The 18,177-nt window shown below is 42.7% G+C and overlaps 1 protein-coding gene across 15 annotated transcripts in view; it reads left to right on the top strand.

Annotated features, from left to right (window-relative positions):
• Positions 1–18,177, top strand: part of DOCK7 (dedicator of cytokinesis 7) — a 96,137-nt gene that overhangs the window by 60,132 nt on the left and 17,828 nt on the right. For 4 of the 15 annotated variants that reach the window (XM_035333509.1, XM_035333513.1, XM_035333511.1 and 1 more), the window contains exons 23-37: positions 2,243–2,335; positions 3,542–3,631; positions 4,663–4,758; positions 4,886–5,026; positions 5,200–5,313; positions 5,819–5,989; positions 7,041–7,180; positions 10,746–10,915; positions 11,705–11,859; positions 12,748–12,930; positions 13,403–13,538; positions 14,709–14,805; positions 15,250–15,267; positions 17,170–17,266; positions 17,733–17,867. In XM_035333509.1, the coding sequence (XP_035189400.1) occupies positions 2,243–2,335; positions 3,542–3,631; positions 4,663–4,758; positions 4,886–5,026; positions 5,200–5,313; positions 5,819–5,989; positions 7,041–7,180; positions 10,746–10,915; positions 11,705–11,859; positions 12,748–12,930; positions 13,403–13,538; positions 14,709–14,805; positions 15,250–15,267; positions 17,170–17,266; positions 17,733–17,867 (1,836 nt within the window). The remainder of the gene's footprint in view (positions 1–2,242; positions 2,336–3,541; positions 3,632–4,662; positions 4,759–4,885; positions 5,027–5,199; positions 5,314–5,818; positions 5,990–7,040; positions 7,181–10,745; positions 10,916–11,704; positions 11,860–12,747; positions 12,931–13,402; positions 13,539–14,708; positions 14,806–15,249; positions 15,268–17,169; positions 17,267–17,732; positions 17,868–18,177) is intronic. The other 11 variants (XM_035333515.1, XM_035333514.1, XM_035333512.1 and 8 more) reach the window with 7 other exon arrangements.

Raw genomic sequence — 18,177 nt, 5'->3', positions numbered from 1 at the left:
TACTTCTGTGTCCATAATTGCTAATGGGAAAGTTTTCTTCAGGATAGCCAGGTAGTATCAGAAATTAAGTGCAGTCTGACTATACAAAATGTTGGTTAAATGTAATTATTTCTGTAATGTCAATAAAAACATGAGATAAACACGAGATACTTCTTGAGATGCTGAAATGTGCATAAGGGTGCAAAAATTCCTATTCTGTTTTTCCAAGCAATGATTTAAGCACCTCTACCCAAATTAGGAACGTGTACTTCAAAATAAATCTGTCTGGAAGTCTTTCTGCTTTTAGAAAGGACAAATAATGTTGTTCAATGGAAGTCTTTGGAGTCCAGTCTTGTGGGATTTTTACTGAAATACAAGATACTTGATAGTTTTGGTTAATTTGCTGTAAATCTCACTCACTTCAGCATCATCCTTAATTGGGAAAATTCAAATAGTCATCCCCTTTACAGGATTTAGAAGATTTTTGGTGTATTTGCATAATAGAGGAGGTTTAGGTTTAGGCATAATAGGTTTAAGTCTTGTCACTTATTTTGCCTTCATTTGTGAATTGAAGCCATGGAAATTTTATTCCCTACTAAAGTGAATTTATTGAGTGTCTAAGAAGACCTATGGAGATTTTACGCTTAGAGTGTTCCTGAAATGCTGGGGATGTGCTGGTAAGAAACAAAAGGTTGTGGAGTTTCTCTGCTCTGACAGTGGATTTTCACAGATATGTGTTGTGTACTAGCACAGATCCAGCTGCAGATTTAACCCCAGAAATAGAACAGAATTTAACAGGAGTTTGGGGCACTTGGCCAAGCAAAAAGAAGACGTTGTACTCTCTTGTTTTCCAGAGAGGGAAGAAAGCAGGGGGGATCTTTCAGACATTTATAAAATCTGCTTCGGTAACCACTGTATGTGGCTATCCTCAGAACCAACAGGACGTTGTGATTAGAAAACATGAACAGCAATGTGAGTGTGATAAAGGCATTAGCAGAATTAGACCTGGCTTGACAAAACACAAGCTTAGTTCAGCATTTTGCAATTTTTTTTTTTTTACTTTAATTCATGGTCAGCAAAATAAAGCATATTTATGGGTCTGAGCAGGACAGAGAGGTTTGATTTATCTCTTCCAGTAAGTAGTTGAGATTAAAACACTCTCCTGTGTGTTCAATACATTTCTATTGGCAACCTTAAGCAAAATTACATCATTGCTGTAATTCACGTAGTGGATAGCTCAGTGTGTTAATGATTTTAATCCCAGGCTTGATCTTTGGGTAGATTTGTCTTTGTGAGAGCAGTTAGGCATGATGGACTTCGCAGCTGGTAATCTCTGCGATGAAATGGGCTGCATCTTTGCTTCATATTGGGAAAAACTCTAGGCTAGCACAGAAAATAGGATAAAAGCTCTCTCAGACGAGGGTTGAAATCAATGTGTGGAATTTTTAAGGAATTACTTTGGCATTGCACAGCTGCCTCTGTTAGAGCTGGATCCTGAGACCCGCGTACGCCCACTGCATCCCACTGAATGGTCTGGACTGGGGAACAGCCTGGGTGTCAGACACAAATCTAATTCTCAGTTTCCTTCTGAGTGTCTTGAGAGGAGGGAGCCACAGTAATTTTGCACATATGGCAACACTGCAGGAGCAGAATTTGGAGTACAAACGAGATCAAGCTTTTTAAAAAAATATTTTTTCAAATATTTTGTTTGGTGAAGCAGGTTGGTTGCAGAAAAGGTATGTCCTCTTTGCTCTATTTGCCCCAGTGCCCGGAGAAAATGGCCAAATGTCCATGTGAAATCTTGTTCACAGGGTTACTCTACTAACAGTACAGGATTTTTAGTCTGTGAATAGGAAACCCTGTGAGAGCTGACAGTGTTTTCAAAGTTTCTCAGTATTTCCATAAACTTTGTAAAGCTTATAGTCTGTGGGCTAGCAAGTAGTCTACCTTAAAAAAAGATCTGAGAAAAATCTGAGAAATCTGGACAGTTTTTTAATGTCAGGCATTCCAGATAGGACAGGCTGGGCCAGAGCTGTTGGCAGTATTAATGTGTGGTGTATGTGTGATGAGACAAAAATAACCCTCTGGACTAAAACGTCTCAAGAAATTCCTGAGAATTCAAGCAATGTCAACAATTCTAATTGGTGATATGTTTGCAATGTACCCAGTTTGATTGCTTTTAAGGACTACAATTTGACTACTGTATGGCATGCAACATGTAATATTTCTTTCCTTTCCCAACTGCTTTCTATTACATGCTCAGGGTTTAGACCGCTCCAATTCCTGGGTAAACACTGGTGGTCCAAAAGCAGCCCCATGGGGATCCAACCCCAGCCCAAGTGCAGAGTCAACACAGGTGGTGTCTTCAGTAGAGGTTTTTCTGGCTTTGTTTTCCCCGATGTTTCCCTGTAGAATATCTTCTTTTCAGTGTATACTCTGAATTTGGTGGTTTGCCTTTTTTTTTTTTTTTAATATTCCTTGAAAACTTCTCTGTGAGTTTTGTTTTATAAATTAGCATCTTCTCCCCCACCACCTCACTACACTGCATGAGAATCCTCGAAACGCGTGATCGTGTCCCCTCCTTTCATCTCAGTGGTTGCTGATGACATGTAAATGCTGTGACTGCTTTTCTTTTCTTTTTTTACTTTCTCTGTTTCTCGTTAACATTAGTTTCAGCTTCAGATGGAGCACATTTCTAAATGGGAACATCAATCACAGCTTCATAGTTCTGTCCATGTTTGCCATTCCTCTCAACGTTGTGAACCATCTTGCCATTTTCATCAAGCATTTAGTATTCATAGTCACGTAGTCATGACTGTTTGAGTGGAATATTGTTAAACAAAAAATTGATACACATGTGAAATTCTCTCTTGAAAGATGTAAATTTAAGTTCTGGAACCAGTGACTTGCTAGGTCCAATTTTATCTGTTCTGTGTTGCAAAGTATGAAAACTTTACAGCAGCTTCAGTCCAAAGATTTAACTTATTCAGTCCCCATTGCCTGCTGCTTTCCACTGCATGGTTGCCTCGAACATACCTCTCAACTGTACTTGCTTTCAAGTTTACCAGTCTTCCAGAAATATTTAGTCTGAGCTCATTTGCAATCACGACAAATTATTTCCACCAGACATAGAGAGAACCTCAGTGATTTTCTCATTCTCTGTGCCAGTAGCAGCGTCGCCGTGGGGGGTGCGTCCCCACGTGCTTGGTCTCTGGTAGATTGAGAGGTATGGCACTGAAATTACGAGTATTACTTCCTTGACATATGCATGTTGATAAAATAGAATGATGAAAAGGTTTCATGCTTTGCAGCATTAAGTGTCTTTGTGCATAAGAACATGCAGTTATTTGAATAGCCTATATGTCAATAAAAAGTACTGTCATTTTGTTTAAACCTGATCTGTAAATGAGTAAGTCTTTGAGAATGCATAAAAAGGTGTAAAGACAGTAAAAGCCTACAGTTGGAACAGTATTTTTGTAAACGTACATTGTCCTTGAGCTGCAAAACACATCCACAGCAAACTTTAATGTCCTGTCATCATTCATTCATCTCCACTCCGTAGGCTACGGATCGAAGTTGTAATCGTATGTCTTCGCACACTGAGACGTCAAGTTTCTTACAAACATTAACAGGACGATTACCAACTAAAAAGGTAGATTTCAGTGAAGACGATTGATATTGTGGGGCAGGGAGGTCAAGTCATTCTGAAAACATGATGCAATCTCTTCTTTTATTTATAGCCTGATCCTTTCCGAGGTCATTAGGAACTGCTGTTGCTTAGCACCTCCGAATGTCCAGGCTGTAGTGAATATTTAGTGAATATGTAGTGAATTCAGAGCTGAACTGGGAAAATTAAAATGATCAGGAGTAGCTTGTCTGATTTAATGTCCATACTGTTTGGAGCCAAAGTATTTCTGGCTTTCAAAAAATATGAATAGCACTGTCTAGACATGTAAATGATACATCCTTGCGTGCAGAATTGCAGTGCGGTAGATGGTTAGCATTACGAATGTATTCTGAACTCCGGTGTATAGGTGTTAATCCAAAGTGACTCCAGAAAGTGAAGAGGAGTTACTTGGGAAGTGCACTCCTTTAAAGGAGATGAGATCCTATTAAGTAAGTCAGAAAGACAAAATGCCTGACTTTTTGTGCAATGAAAACATGATGGCTGACAATGTCCAGTCTGCGGATTGGTCGTCCCAAGAAAGGAAATCAAAAAGCTGGTTCTTAGTGCCGTGTTTCTTTCTTACTGCTTTAAGGCCTTTTTCACAGTAAATATACATCTCTGTACAAATTGCTTTATATGTCCACTTTTTACTCCCTTTTCCTGCAAAAATCAGACCAGGCAGAAAGGTAGACTTTTAAAATGAACTAATTTGAGCACCAAACTTTTTTTTTTTTTTTTTTTTGGGTGGGTGGAAAAACTCTTTTGACACTTGAAATTCGATTTCGGAGCAAGCTGCTGTGAAACGTTTCTCACATCACATATCATGACATCATCCTTCATTGTTAGTTGGGGATTTCTTTGAGGGATGCTGCCACTGCTGTCATGTTCTCAGTTATTATTTTGCTTAACCTCATTGTTTGCCATACTTCCCATGGATCGTGCTACCATTTCTCATGCGGACTGTTTTGTGAGCTGACGGTGAGGCTCGGACTAACTCTGGATTTGCATCTGTGTAGCTTTTTCACGAAGAGCTGGCCTTACAGTGGGTTGTGTGCAGTGGGAGCGTGCGGGAGGCAGCCCTGCAGCAGGCCTGGTTCTTCTTCGAGCTGATGGTGAGCAAACTGGAAAAATTTTGCTTATTGTCCTAAAATCTGTAGTTTGAAACACAGACAGCAACAACTGAGCTTCCCTCCCTCTTCATTTCTGCAAGTGACTCCACTGTAATTTATATTCCTATAGGTGAAGAGCATGGTGCATCATTTGTATTTTGCTGACAAACTGGAGGGTTCGCGAAAGCATCGTTTTCCTGAGCGTTTCATGGATGATGTAACTGCCTTGGTCAGCACAATTGCCGGTGATATAGTCTCTCGGTTTCAGAAGGTAATGGCAAACAATTAAAGTGAGCCCAGGTCAGAGCTCAGGCGCCAGACCTCCTGCATATTGTTTGCTGGTGCCCAGACCAGGAATTGTCATTTGAACACATCGTATTACCATACTACTGCTCAGTGAGCTCTTTGTAATTTTCTTTCCTATTTTTTTTTCCTTTTCTCTAGGATACAGAAATGGTTGAAAGGCTCAATACCAGCCTTGCATTTTTCCTCAATGATCTGTTGTCTATCATGGACAGAGGATTTGTTTTTGGTCTTATTAAGACCTGCTACAAACAGGTGAATGCAGATAGATATTACAACTTAGCTGTGAACTGTAGCATAGCCTATTATTGTAACTTTCCTTGGACAGACAGTGAAGTATGAACACAGAAATTTTCTGTTCAGGTCTCTAGAGCAAGCAGGCGTTCCTGGTGGTTTGGAGTTCACACCCCTCTGATTACACTCTTACATGTGAATTAAGCGTAATTCCCTTGGGCGAATGGACGTGCAGCGGGAAGGAGGAATTGTTCCCTCTGCTCATCACGTTCAGAGTAACTGAACCAAAAATTAGTAGGAGGTTTTGTTAGGGAGCTCAGGCTACCATGTTTTTTTGAGTGGGCCTGTCAAGCTTAATCAGTAGCAGCACAAAGAAGTGATGTGGTTGTGGTCATTTAGTGATATCAAGTTCTTTAGTTCTTGCTTTGGAAGTGTATTTTGGGAGCAGTGATGGGACAGGGGAGCTGGGGCTGCCTTTTTACTCTGTTTTGGTGCTGACTGCAATCTTATGGGTTAAACTTACCAGGTGTCAACAAAGCTCTATACCATACCGAACCCGAGTAACCTGGTATCTTTGAGGCTGGACTTCCTTCGCATCGTTTGCAGCCATGAACACTACGTGACCTTGAATTTACCCTGCAGCTTGCTCACGCCACCTGCATCTCCATCGCCATCTGTGTCTTCAGCAACGTCTCAGGTACCCTTGTGACGGATCCTTTGCGAAGATGCAAGCTGAGCTCTGTTCTGAGGCTTAAATCATAGGAGGCAGATGTATCACCTGCGTTTTCAGTCTCTGGTTGCTAGTATTGGAAATGTTTATTTAGAAATTAACTTCGTTCAAGAAAGAACAGGTGAACAGCTAAGAAGTGCACAAACACAGCTCTCACTTGAAAGGCCCCATTGCCAATAACATGCTGGGGAAAGGTTGCGGTGGAGGGATGTGGGTTATGTGTGGGACAGGCTCGGGAAACTGTACAAGAGTTGCTGTCAGTTTGGGTGATGTGGCTTTGGATACAGCAATCTTGGTTTTACTTCTTCCTGCAACATCTTGAACCCATATGTGGGTTTCAGCAATAAAAGCTGGAATTGTCTCTGACATCCAAACTTTGAATGTTGGAGGCAAGTGTAAGAGTTTCTCCTGCCGTGTAGATTTTTGACTTGTTTGGTCTTATAATGTAAAAAAATGAAAGCCATAGCCATATTCCTGTAGTGTCCAAACATCCCTCTGTTCCTAGGAACATAGCCCCCTTCCATATTATGCATGAACGTAAATGAGCTATTAAAAAAACATTGTGCAGTGTTACCCTCTTCTTAGAAAACAAGGGGCTGGCTTTCTGTGCACTGTGGTAATCTGAATTAGCAAGTATGTCATTCAATCGGATTAATTAGTTGAAAAATTAAGTAAACTAAATCAAATTAAAGTGTTCGTAAGCCTGAATAAAAGCATCCATACCTGAGTTAAAAGTTTAACTAATCCACTTTTAAAGGTTATTTGGCTTAACTTCCCTAAAGCCTGCCCTGTAGGTGAGAAGGCAATAATGACAAACAGAATTAAGAGGAGAGGTAGTAAGCTTGGATGTAGTGTTAGTAGATGTGCCTAGATCCAAACAAAAAAAAAGTGAAGAGGTAGGTGATGTGGAATTGTCTTTAATTGTGAAAACTGCCTCTGATGTGTCTCGTAGACTTCAACTCTCTGTGTTCTAAGGGGTCTTATTATGCATCTTCTGAAACATGATTTTTTTCCACAGAGTTCTGGGTTCTCCACAAACGTCCAAGACCAGAAGATTGCAAACATGTTTGAATTGTCTGTGCCTTTCCGTCAACAGCACTACTTGGCTGGGCTTGTGTTAACAGAACTGGCTGTCATTTTAGATCCTGATGCAGAAGGGTAAATCTTTACAATTTTTTTTCTCCCAAGAGTTTTCTGTAATTCCAAGTAAATGGTGGACAACAAACAAGTTCTGGCCTGGCCAGAATTGATTTATATTTGTGAGCTGAGAAGGTGAGAAACCTATTCTTTAACTCTGAGAATCTTCTTTCTCCATGCCTTGCATTTCGTATTTCCTTATCACTGACACTGTAAACGATTCCAATCACGTTTTTCCAGCTGAGAAAGAGGCAAAGAGGTTCCTACTGGAGCCCCCAGCTGGCCACAGGGGCACCTCTGGAGCTCGAAGAGGAAAAGAGCTATTCTCAATTGTAACAAAAAGATAATTCTCAACATTTAGGAAGTCTCTGGTGCTGGTGGTTTTAAATGTTGTAATGCATTTCGCCTGTGGCCCTCCCAGCTCCGTATAAACATAAATTATGCATCAGTGAGACCCCTGTGGGTTACATAAATAGAGTCAAGCATGCAGAGTTGTCAGTGACTTGCTTGGATTGTGCAGCAAATAATTTTCTGAAGGAGGAGAGTAGCCCGTAGTCCTGACAGCCAGTCTGTTACTTGTGTTATTTAGGGCTGTATTCTGCCTTACCGCTTTAAAATGGATTTCAGTGGAAATTATTGATTGCTTCTGCAGTCCTAAGTTGTCTCGCAGCCATTTTCTCAAGGTGGACCCAGAAATAATCAGCAGAGTCGACAAATACTGATAATTCATGGGTAATTCTGACCCTTTACAAAGCAGTGTCAGGAGTTAAACATTAATTCTGTTTTCTGTTGGAGAAGAAAGTGATGCCGTAAATGAGAATATTTTCTTGTATATGCACGTAAGACACCGTAGTCCAATTTGTTTGGTCTGAAATGGAAAAAGCACCAAATCTTTCCCTATACACCGTCTGCAGAAATCCTTTTTGTAGCATAGGAACATCCTGCTCCCTGGTTAGAAATCAGGTCCTGTCTCTGTTCGTATTTGCTCACTCTTCACAAACTTTCTGTTCTCACATACCTGCTTCTTGAGGTCTCTCATCTTTGATATTCTTAACCCTTGGCTTAAGGAGCTGTCACGGTCATCTTGTTCATCTCCCCTGGGAAGGCAGCTCTTATCACAAACCGTGTGCAGACAGAAAAAGTCCACTGATAGTGGTTTAGCTCTGGAGATCGATTTTCACCAAAGCTCCTGAATTTTGGTGAAGATGTGTATCAGTAGTGCCTTCATTTGTTACGATTTTCCGGAATGACTTGTAGTTAGCAACTTGTTAACTGTTCTCAGGGTTAAACTTTCTGCCTTTGCCCTGATAGATACACCATGTGAAGGATGTCATTCTGTTAAAATCTACTCTTTCCATGTCTGCAAAGAGTTCTAGTGACCAGATAGGATCATTATCAGGTTATTAGTAAAGGATGTTGACATGCTTACCATTAAAATGTTTTGGTCACCCTTGGAAAAAGCTCACAATTGTTCTTAGTTGCATTATCCTGCAGCAGGAGTGGAAAAGGATGTCCATCTAGTTGCTTATTGCATTAGGGCTTTGCCTTAGTTCTTGATAAGTGGTGCAGAGCCTTACATTTATTATCTCCTTGCTCTTTTTTGTTCCATTAGCAAAATATGTTACATTTTAGCTCGCCCGTTTTATAAGAGCTCCTGGGATCCCCTTGGACAGAAAAGCCTGCGGTGCCCTGTTGCCTAAATGTGATGCTTTAGTTAGACCCGTCTGTGCTAGGTGTTGTGCAACAAGAAAACATATTACAGTCCTCCTCCAGAGCATTTGTAGTCTAAAAGATGAGACAGCATGTGGATGTGACAAAGCTGAATTTGGTAGGTGCAGAAGTGGAAAACAGAGAGCAAGGTCAGGCAGCTGGAGCCTGAAGAGATTTGGTCTGCAATCAGTGCTGTGATGCTTTGATTATTGGAGCATAATAATAATTACTGCTCATGTCATAGTGCATATATTGCCCATAAGGAGCAGTGTTACAGGTCACAAATGGAATAATCAAAATTCGGCCCTCAGTATTCACTGCCAAAGTCATTTTTCCAGAAGTTGTGTTGTTGACCCAAATTCATGCCAGGGCTGAGAAGTCAGAGGGGCCGGATGGAGGGCGGCAAGATCAATTCATTGCATTATCAGCCAGAAAGATTAGCAGGTCACATTTCCCCCTTGATACAGATCAATCTGCCACAGTACCTGTTCTGTTCAGGAAAAGGGGGAAAATATCCACGTAGCCCCAAGATTTAATTACGTTGCCTTCTCTGAATGTGTTTCCCCTGTACGTAGCTCCATGGCCTGCAGGATAGCGTCCTTTCAGCTGTTCACATGTGGCCTAGATGCCACGCCTTCAGAATAACACACAGACTTTTCTTTAACCTTAATTTGAAGGAGTTCGTCAGATAAATAAACATTTCTTTCCTAGTTGTTTAGGATCTCGTTGATAATGCAAACAAGCAAATGTCAGATTTATCTCAGCTTGATTAAGAAAAAAACAAACACAGCAGTGTAGCTTCAGCTAGATAATGTCCTCCTAACCTCTACTGGTGTCTTTATAATCATTTTAACCCCCCGACAACCCAGTCAGAATCTCTCATCTTTTTTAACCAGAACTCAACTCTACTTTTCAGGTAAAGTGGATACTGCCTGAAATTCGGCCCTTGTTTTAATACCTCAGGTTTGAACACTGAAGCTTACGTTTTGCTACTGCATACTGTATGAGCTTCCTTGGCTGCTTCGTGCATGGGGTAGAGTTGTCTTCCTGGGCTGGTTTGCCTCCAGAAGCAAATAGCCATAGAGACACACGCTATTTGCTCTGGGAGAGTTTTGCCTCTGTGTGGTGGCTGAGGGGATTGGAAGGAGCAGAGCGAGTTCTTGAGAGATTCAGAGGAGTTTGTGTTCACAAGCCATGAGCACCAAGGGGGCTCACGCGAGGTGTCCTGTAAAAGGGAATGGTGCTGGGGCTCTGCCATGATTTGCAACTTAATAATAGGGAAGGCCACTTCTTGCTGTTTTTTCCTTCTACCCCTCCATTTCTTTGACGTTTCTAATTCAGAGTTACTGATCTGTAGTCTACGGTTTTGGCTGAATAATTGCATGGGGGTTCAGGGAACTGAGGCAGAAACTTACTGATCATTTGATAAAAGCAAAGTTCTGTCTTAGGAGGGCTTTTCTCTGTAAATAGTGTTAAACAGAAACAAAAAAAAGAACACTACAAATAGTTTCACCAACCCCCCTGTCCTCTCAAGTTTCTCTCCCTGTCTTCTCTACTCCCCAGGTTCTCCTAACATTCTCCAGTTGATTCAATCCTTCAGCACAGCAGAATTTGGGGCTTTGTTTTTGTATGGAGATTATGAGTGTTCGCATTATATTGCGTGTGCACCTCAGCAAGATACTTTTGTACATTTTATGTGGCACGGGCAAAAGCCAGCCATTTGTAAAATCCAGGGGAGATCAAAGAATACGCGGAATGGTGGTTTGAAGTTAAAAATAAAAACCGGGATTTTTTTTTTTTGAAACCTCTCAGTTACAAAGTATAGTTTGCTTTGAAGGTATTAACTAATCTGTATGACCCAACTCTCTTTTAACAGTTTATTTGGATTGCATAAGAAGGTCATCAATATGGTACACAATTTACTGTCCAGTCACGACTCGGATCCGCGGTACGCTGACCCGCAGGTAAAGGCCCGGGTTGCAATGCTGTACCTACCTCTGATTGGCGTGATCATGGAAACCGTGCCTCAGCTCTATGACTTTACAGGTATTTTACATTCTGTGCCTTGAATATTCATCTGCTCACAAGATTTGAGTGTTGCCTTTTTTTTTTTTTTTTTCTAAAATTGAACAAGTCCATTTGCTGTTGGATGAGTTTGTGTTTCTGAAGTATTCAGAACTCTGACATGTTTCCTAAACCACATTTGCAGAATATATCCTCAACAACTGAACACTCAAAAGCTGCATGTGCCTACTTGTTTGCATGAAGTGAAAAACTAGCAATGCATTTTAGTTGTCATCTGGCTGTTGTCTGTATGTGCCCAGCCAGCCTCCCTGCTCTGACCTGCTTTAAAAGTCATCCCATGTACTGTGCAAGTCTTAGAAAAATTACAAAGGATGAGCAGACTGTGCTCTATCAGCAGATCGTTTGAGGTGTGCTTTGCACAGTGTCCTGCAGAACTCCAGAGGTGGGATGCACCAGTTCAGGGCAAGGGAGTCTGATCTAGAGTAATTTCGAATTGGGAGTCATCGCTGTCCTTTGAGTTTGATGACATTGGAAAGCTGCAAGTAAGGATTTGGAGTGGAGTACTCAAAGTTGTAAAAAGTCTGTTATCAGAAGGGTTCTAGATACTGAAGTTGTGTGGGTTGCATTTGAAGGTGGTTATTTTCTTTACTTTGCATAACCTCATACAACAGTGAGTCCTGTATACTGCAGGACCCTCTCTGTGAGTGTGATGATTTTCAGTTTGCATTCCCAGACAGTTCAACGAAATGAGCGCTGGGGAGAGACACTTGGAATTTGGGGATTAACTGGGATGCACGTTTTTCTTGGCAGAGAGTCACAACCAGCGAGGGAGGCCAAGCTGCGTCGCTGTTGATGATTATGAAAGCGAGGGTGGCAGCATGATAAGCCAGACAGTTGCCATGGCCATCGCAGGAACATCGGTCCCTCAGCTCGCCCGGCCCAGCAGTATTATACTCGCCTCATCGGTACAAAGCAATCCTGCCTATTCCTTGACCCTCAGCCTGTGTCAACAAGCAAATATTTACACATGCATGCCCTGTAGGGCTGATCAGTGAGCGGCAGGGACTCGTATCTGTTGGTAGATTTGGGTGTCACACAGGGAGGCAGAGGGTGAAAGACAAGTGGGAACAAATCACGTTTGCATGTTGTCGTGCCATTCTCATAGGGGGTATAATTAAATGCCAAGCAGGGATAAAAATCAACAAACATCATAAAATTGAAGCATTTTCTGATAAAGATGCTCTTCTTCTGAGACAGTCTGGTAAAAGCTCTTTGAAGTGCAATGGCCATTATAAGCTCTAAGTGAAAGATCTAAGTCCCACCTAGTTGAAGACATAAATGGGCTATTTCCCTTGTTCTCTACACAGGGGAGGGAATCCCACAGATTCTGGCAGCAGGCAGATCCTTCCATTTCTTTACTGCTTCCTCAGGACCCCATTTTGCTGTTACATGCACTCAGAGGGAAACACTGTTCTGCATGAGACCCACGTACATACATAAGAAAATGAGTGGAGCCCCTGTGCCTACCTGTTAACCTGCTGCATGTTATTAAAGGCATCTGGAGGGACGTGGGTCTTTGCTGGCTGAACAGAAGTCATCCCTGTAACGTGATGAATTTGCTTCAAACATATTGTGGCAGTTTCACTCTTGAGGTTTGGGTGTCTGTGGGCTCCACGGAGCTGTTAGGTTGGGAAAGAGAAATGCGTATCTCGTAATTGTTAGTAAGAAACATCTATTTCCTATCTGGTAATTATTTAGGCCAGAGTGGCAGCTTGTGAAGATCCATTTAGTGAGGATCCAAGTGTTTGGACATGAAATCCAGTGTGGCAAATGTCTTGACCTGTCTGTTTCAGAGCGGCAGGCAGCACTCCACCTTCTCAACAGAGTCCAGCCGCAGCCTTCTGATCTGTCTCTTGTGGGTGCTCAAGAACGCCGATGAAAGTGTCTTACAGAAGTGGTTCACAGACCTGTCAGTATTGCAGCTCAATCGCCTCCTGGATTTGCTTTACCTTTGTGTATCCTGCTTTGAGTACAAGGTACTGCTATTTAAACCTTCTCAAGTTTCTTCTAAGGCTTGCAGAGGAACTTCACACACCAGTCCTTTGCACAAGTCCAGAAAGGCTTTTCCTGCTCTCTTTGAAGTATTTCCTGTAATCTAAATCCCAAGGCTAAGCGTTTCACTGGGCAACCTCTAGCCTTCTTCCACGTTCACTTTTCAACCATGTAAGCGTGTCTGTCTCCTTCCATTTCTTAGGCAGTTTCTGCTGCTTGCCACTTGTGTGGGAACTGCTGCAGGGAAAGGGGATAGCTCTTGTCCATTTTGCTTGCTCTGTTGACAAGAGCTTTCTGTAGTGATGCTGGAGTCTGGGTAGAATATCTAGCTAGCAACTAAATCTGTGTTCCTTTCTTGCTGTATGTCTTCAGACAGGAAATATATCTTGAGTTGTTATGCTTAGGAAATAACCCAGATTGGAAGACTCTTTCCTCATTGTCATTTGAAACTTGCAGGGCAAGAAAGTGTTTGAAAGAATGAACAGTTTGACATTCAAAAAGTCAAAAGACATGAGGGCCAAACTTGAAGAAGCTATTTTGGGAAGCATAGGGGCAAGGCAGGAAATGGTCCGAAGAAGCAGAGGACAGCTAGGTAAGTAAAGATGTCTTCTGTGCTCTCACCATTTTCCAAAAGCCATTACTCCCATCCCCAGTGATTACTTGTCTGTGGTGTGGGAAACTGCCCATCAAAATCTGCAAAGAGGCCCTTAGAAAATGCCATTCGTAGTGTGAAGCATCCTTCACTGGGTCTGCAAAATCTCTGCTCATTTCTTGAGTTCAATCTACAGACAGCTGTTACTCAATTGCTTTGGTGTGTGCATGATCATGTCTCATTGATCGGATATTCTTGCCTGAACTTCTTTCACCATAAACATTTTTCAGGGCCACCTTCTAGTATGTCCTGTGCAGGGATCAGAGCAGAAGACAAACTGATCCAGCTGAAAACATCTGGATATTTGTACTGATTTAGTGAGACTTGAAATAGTCAGTAGTTAGCATAACATGCACCTTGTGATGATGCAACTTATTTTATTTGAGAGGAAGAAGGGCCCAGGGATTAGGACCAGAATCAGAACTGGCCACAGGCTTCCTGATACATGTTAGCCCCTCATTATGGGCTACATTGAATAAATATTTTAGAGGCATAATTAATCAATCATTTCAGAGAGATGGGGACCTTTGTACTTCTTTTTTTTTTTTCCCCCAAATCTGGCCTTTATTGCCTTTATCGCTTACTTGGGACATTGCATGGTGGAATTCCTCTGCCCTCCCAGCAGTGACAATAAAGATAGAAAGGCTGTAAAGAAGGAGAGGTGGGGTCTCAGCACCATCTCAGAGACACTACTGTGTGCCAGCTGAGGACTGCAATGTCAGGCTGCAGAGCATTGCCATGTGTAGGCCCCTTATGTAGCCCAAGGAAGGTGCTTTTCTTAGCAGCCCTGATAGCTCCCTCCCTGATTTGAGTATCTCAGCTGCCTCTCTCTGTTAGCTCCGTAGTGAGCTGGTTTGTGGCAGCACACAGAGTGGTCTGTGTTGTTCGTTCTTCTCTTGGATGAAAACCACTGCAAGTGAAGTTGTCTCTCATGCCACTTAGCACTGACAGAATTAGAGGCTATATAAACATCTTGGGTGAGTGCCATGGCCTCAGGCTCCAAGAAGTTGTAGTTTGCTCTCAGCTGTCATTGTGAACAATCTAGAGTTGATACTCATGCAAAAAAAATTGATATTAGATGACTGCTGTTGTTTTAATATTGTCCCACAGAGAGAAGTCCTTCGGGGAGCGCATTTGGAAGTCAAGAGAATTTGAGATGGAGAAAGGATATGACTCACTGGCGTCAAAACACGGAAAAGCTAGACAAGTAACTCTGCCTTATCCTTCTGCTTTCACAATGTCACACTGCCTGTGGTTATGCAGGGTCTCTTTCCCCATAGAAGGTCAATGGCAGCAGTCCACTGAGCTCTCGTGTGAGCACATTTGGGCCCTCAGCTGGAGCAGGGCTGGCAGTGTGCAATTAACTTTTCGTCTAGCACTGCCCCGTCTAACTCTTTTTCACTGTCCCTTGCTTTCTTAGTATTTTAAAAAAAGATTAAAAAAGACTGATACAAGTCCATTGCCTTCTTAAAATCCTGTAGTAAGCTGTAATTTAGAGAGAAATCCATGAACAGTAGTCACAGATAGCATATATATCTCATGTCATATTTCCTTTATTCCATAAGAGCATTCTGGAGTTCTCAAAGCTCACTTTCCTTTCCTGTCCTAATCCATCACTTTGATTGTTTTTCCACATGTGCTGTGCTTTTAGAAGCCACAAACCAGCCAGGTACTGTAGCATTGGTGTGCAGTTCTTATAAATTGCTATTTTGTACATCTGCAGACTCAATCATCACAGCCTTGTTTGTGATGCTTGGCAGAAGTTTTCAGTGTGTGTGCGCAACTGGTTGGAATGAGCTCTTCTTGCTTATTACACTCATTTCCTTTTAAAATCCCTCTCTTGGTGTGTTCAGGAGGGCTCAGGAGTTGTGTTTGAGCTTTGCTGTGCTTGTTTCTGTTTCCTCAAATTGCAACCTTCAGTCTCCATCCTCCCAGCAAAAGAACTGTTCCTAGTCCTAGGAATGCAATCTCAGCCCAAGGGAAGCTCTGAAGAAACTGGGGAGCGGGGTCCTCAGAGCCAGGATGGAGATCAGGCCAAATTTTATCCACAGAGACAAAATGATGCTTCCTGGATTTGAAAGTACATCTTCACAGCTTCTAATTGCTTTGTCCAACACAAGAACTTATCTCTTGTGACGTCAAGTAGTGGCTTTTTGTCCAAGACAAAAACCAAGTCCGGTTGAGGCACTGGGAAAGCCAAACGACCAGTGTGTTTCAACCTGCTGATGAAGTGATGTGGGTATAAATTCCACCATGGTACAACTCCAGAGATGTGCAGAGTTGCACCGGAATAAAATTTGGCCTGCAGAAGTCACCAGTTGCTGGCACTGGGTCTGAGCCCCTCTTCTCTTCCCAGAAGGACTTCATGTTAAACAGCTGGGGAATATCACGATTAAGGGATGGTATCTCGCCCCTCAGAAGAATCTGCTCAGATAACTCTGGAAACCTGCTTTTTAACCCATGCTTGCTCACTGTGAGCCTAGAGCCCTCACACCCAACTCCCCCGGTAGCTGCGGCACTGCCTTGCATGCATAGGTCTAGCCTGACCCTTTGAGATCTGTCAGGCAAGACCTGTTTCACAGCGAGAAGTTGTGCTCAGCTAATTGCAGGTGGTATTGCTTTCTGCAGGCGGTACAATTTTATATAGGGCCATGCCCCAAGCCTTCATATTCTGGAGTCTGAAGAGCAGATAATGAGTGTATGGCCCAGCTCCCAGAGGAAGCAGTGTGGGGCAGAGGAGGGTTGCTGCAATGCCAGTTCCAGGAACGCTTTCAGCTGCATCAGCTGAGTCTTTCGTGTGTATTCTGCTTGGATTCTGTCAGTTCTCATGGGTCACACCCCCAGCATTATTTGGCCTGGCATGAGTCTGTCAGATGGCACCTGTGCAGGGCGAGCTGTCGTTGGGCTCTTTAAATACACTGCTGGGTCCTTGCCAAATGCAGCCCCTGTCACTGAAATTAGGAGATTTCTGCTGAATTCCTGGGACCTCTGGTGTGAGTTGGTATATTTGGAAGCCTTTTGAGAAAAGTGAGTGCCTGTCATTTACCAGCAAAACTGCATTTTTGTTGTTCTTGGAGAGGAAGATATTCTTCAAAAACTGTAAGATAACGTAGCATAAAAACCCGAAGATCACACCTCCACAGTATGCACTCAACAGTGCATAAATAGCAGCTCGTGTAGCACCACCTTGTGTCCATAGCCTTTAACGTGAACCCATACGTTCTGTTCCTGGTTGTGCCGTTGCATGCCTTACAACGCTACTAAACCAGTTTTGAGTTGGACTCCGATTCTAAATTGTTGTTGTGTTCCTGGGAGAGCAGTGAAGTGCCAGAAAGTAGTGTGATCTCTGCTGAGCATGATGAACGTAAATCGTGTAAGTTTGTAAAAAAGCGAGTCTTTCTTCCTGTCCTCTTAATGGGTGCACTAAAACATCCTTGTAGTGTTGTCCAGTATAAATATATGCATTGTAACCAGGGGCTTCCTGCTAATGAGAAAATATATTTGAAAGGGGAATATGCAGGTCTGTTTCTTAAACAGGAGGTAATTTCATTGCTTTCTTTTCTCTGAATAGATCCAGGGCAGAGATAGAACATGAAGCACTTATTGATGGAAATCTTGCAACGGAAGCAAATCTCATTATTTTGGACACGCTAGAGATAGTTGTACAGGTAAGGATGATAAGAAAATAGAGATGTAGGAGCATTAGGATCACCTGGCAGTTCGTTAAACAAAACCTTCCTGCCACTCTAATTGACTGAATGCTGTCAGAACTGTTCAAGTCCACCGCTGAGGGTTTCGGTGCAGGCAGGGTTTCGTCCCAGTTTCATGGCTTTTCCAGGAATCCCAGGCTTGCACCCTGCACCTGAATCACCCCCCTACATTCTGTCCCTCTAGTACAGCGAGGTCCCAAAGGGTCAGAGCCTCACTAGATGGAAAGCACCAGCATTCCCCAAGCTTCAGCTCATGGGTCAGGTTTTCATCATCTGGGTTTCATTCAGCAATGTGCCTGTTATGCAGGCCCAGCTAAGTGGGTAATTTCTCCATGCCAAGTTTTTTTTTCTTGGCAGAGTCCATACTGCCCTGTCAGGAGGCTTGCTTTCGCTCATTTGCCTCTTGGTTTACTTTTGTCTGCAGACTGTTTCTGTGACGGAATCCAAAGAGAGTATCCTCGGTGGAGTGCTGAAGGTGCTTCTGCATAGCATGGCCTGCAACCAAAGTGCACTTTATCTCCAACACTGCTTCGCCACTCAGAGGGCATTGGTCTCAAAGGTGAATTCTCTGCAGATGCTGTAATATATCCAGAGCAGTACTGATGGAGGACGAGGCTGTTTTTTTCCTTTGCATTGGCGTCCCTTCATCAAACATTGTGTTGTGCAGCACTCATTTTCAGGAAATGGGGTCTAGAGGTGGATAAAACCTGAGTGGTTTTCGTGGTCGGTGCCTATATCTTTGCACTTTGCATTTGATGGCTGTGCACAGAGGTACATTCACGAAGGCTGAGTGTGCTGTGAGTTCCTGCTGGCAAGCTATAAGTGGGCAGAGGTACTTAGCCAGTAGGCAGCACAAAGAACAGGTGGAA

The sequence above is a fragment of the Oxyura jamaicensis genome, chromosome 8, assembly GCF_011077185.1.
Source record: "Oxyura jamaicensis isolate SHBP4307 breed ruddy duck chromosome 8, BPBGC_Ojam_1.0, whole genome shotgun sequence".
In the NCBI taxonomy this organism is placed as follows: domain Eukaryota; kingdom Metazoa; phylum Chordata; class Aves; order Anseriformes; family Anatidae; genus Oxyura; species Oxyura jamaicensis.
Note: the sequence above shows the minus strand (reverse complement) of the source record. Positions and strands in the feature narration are given on the sequence as shown.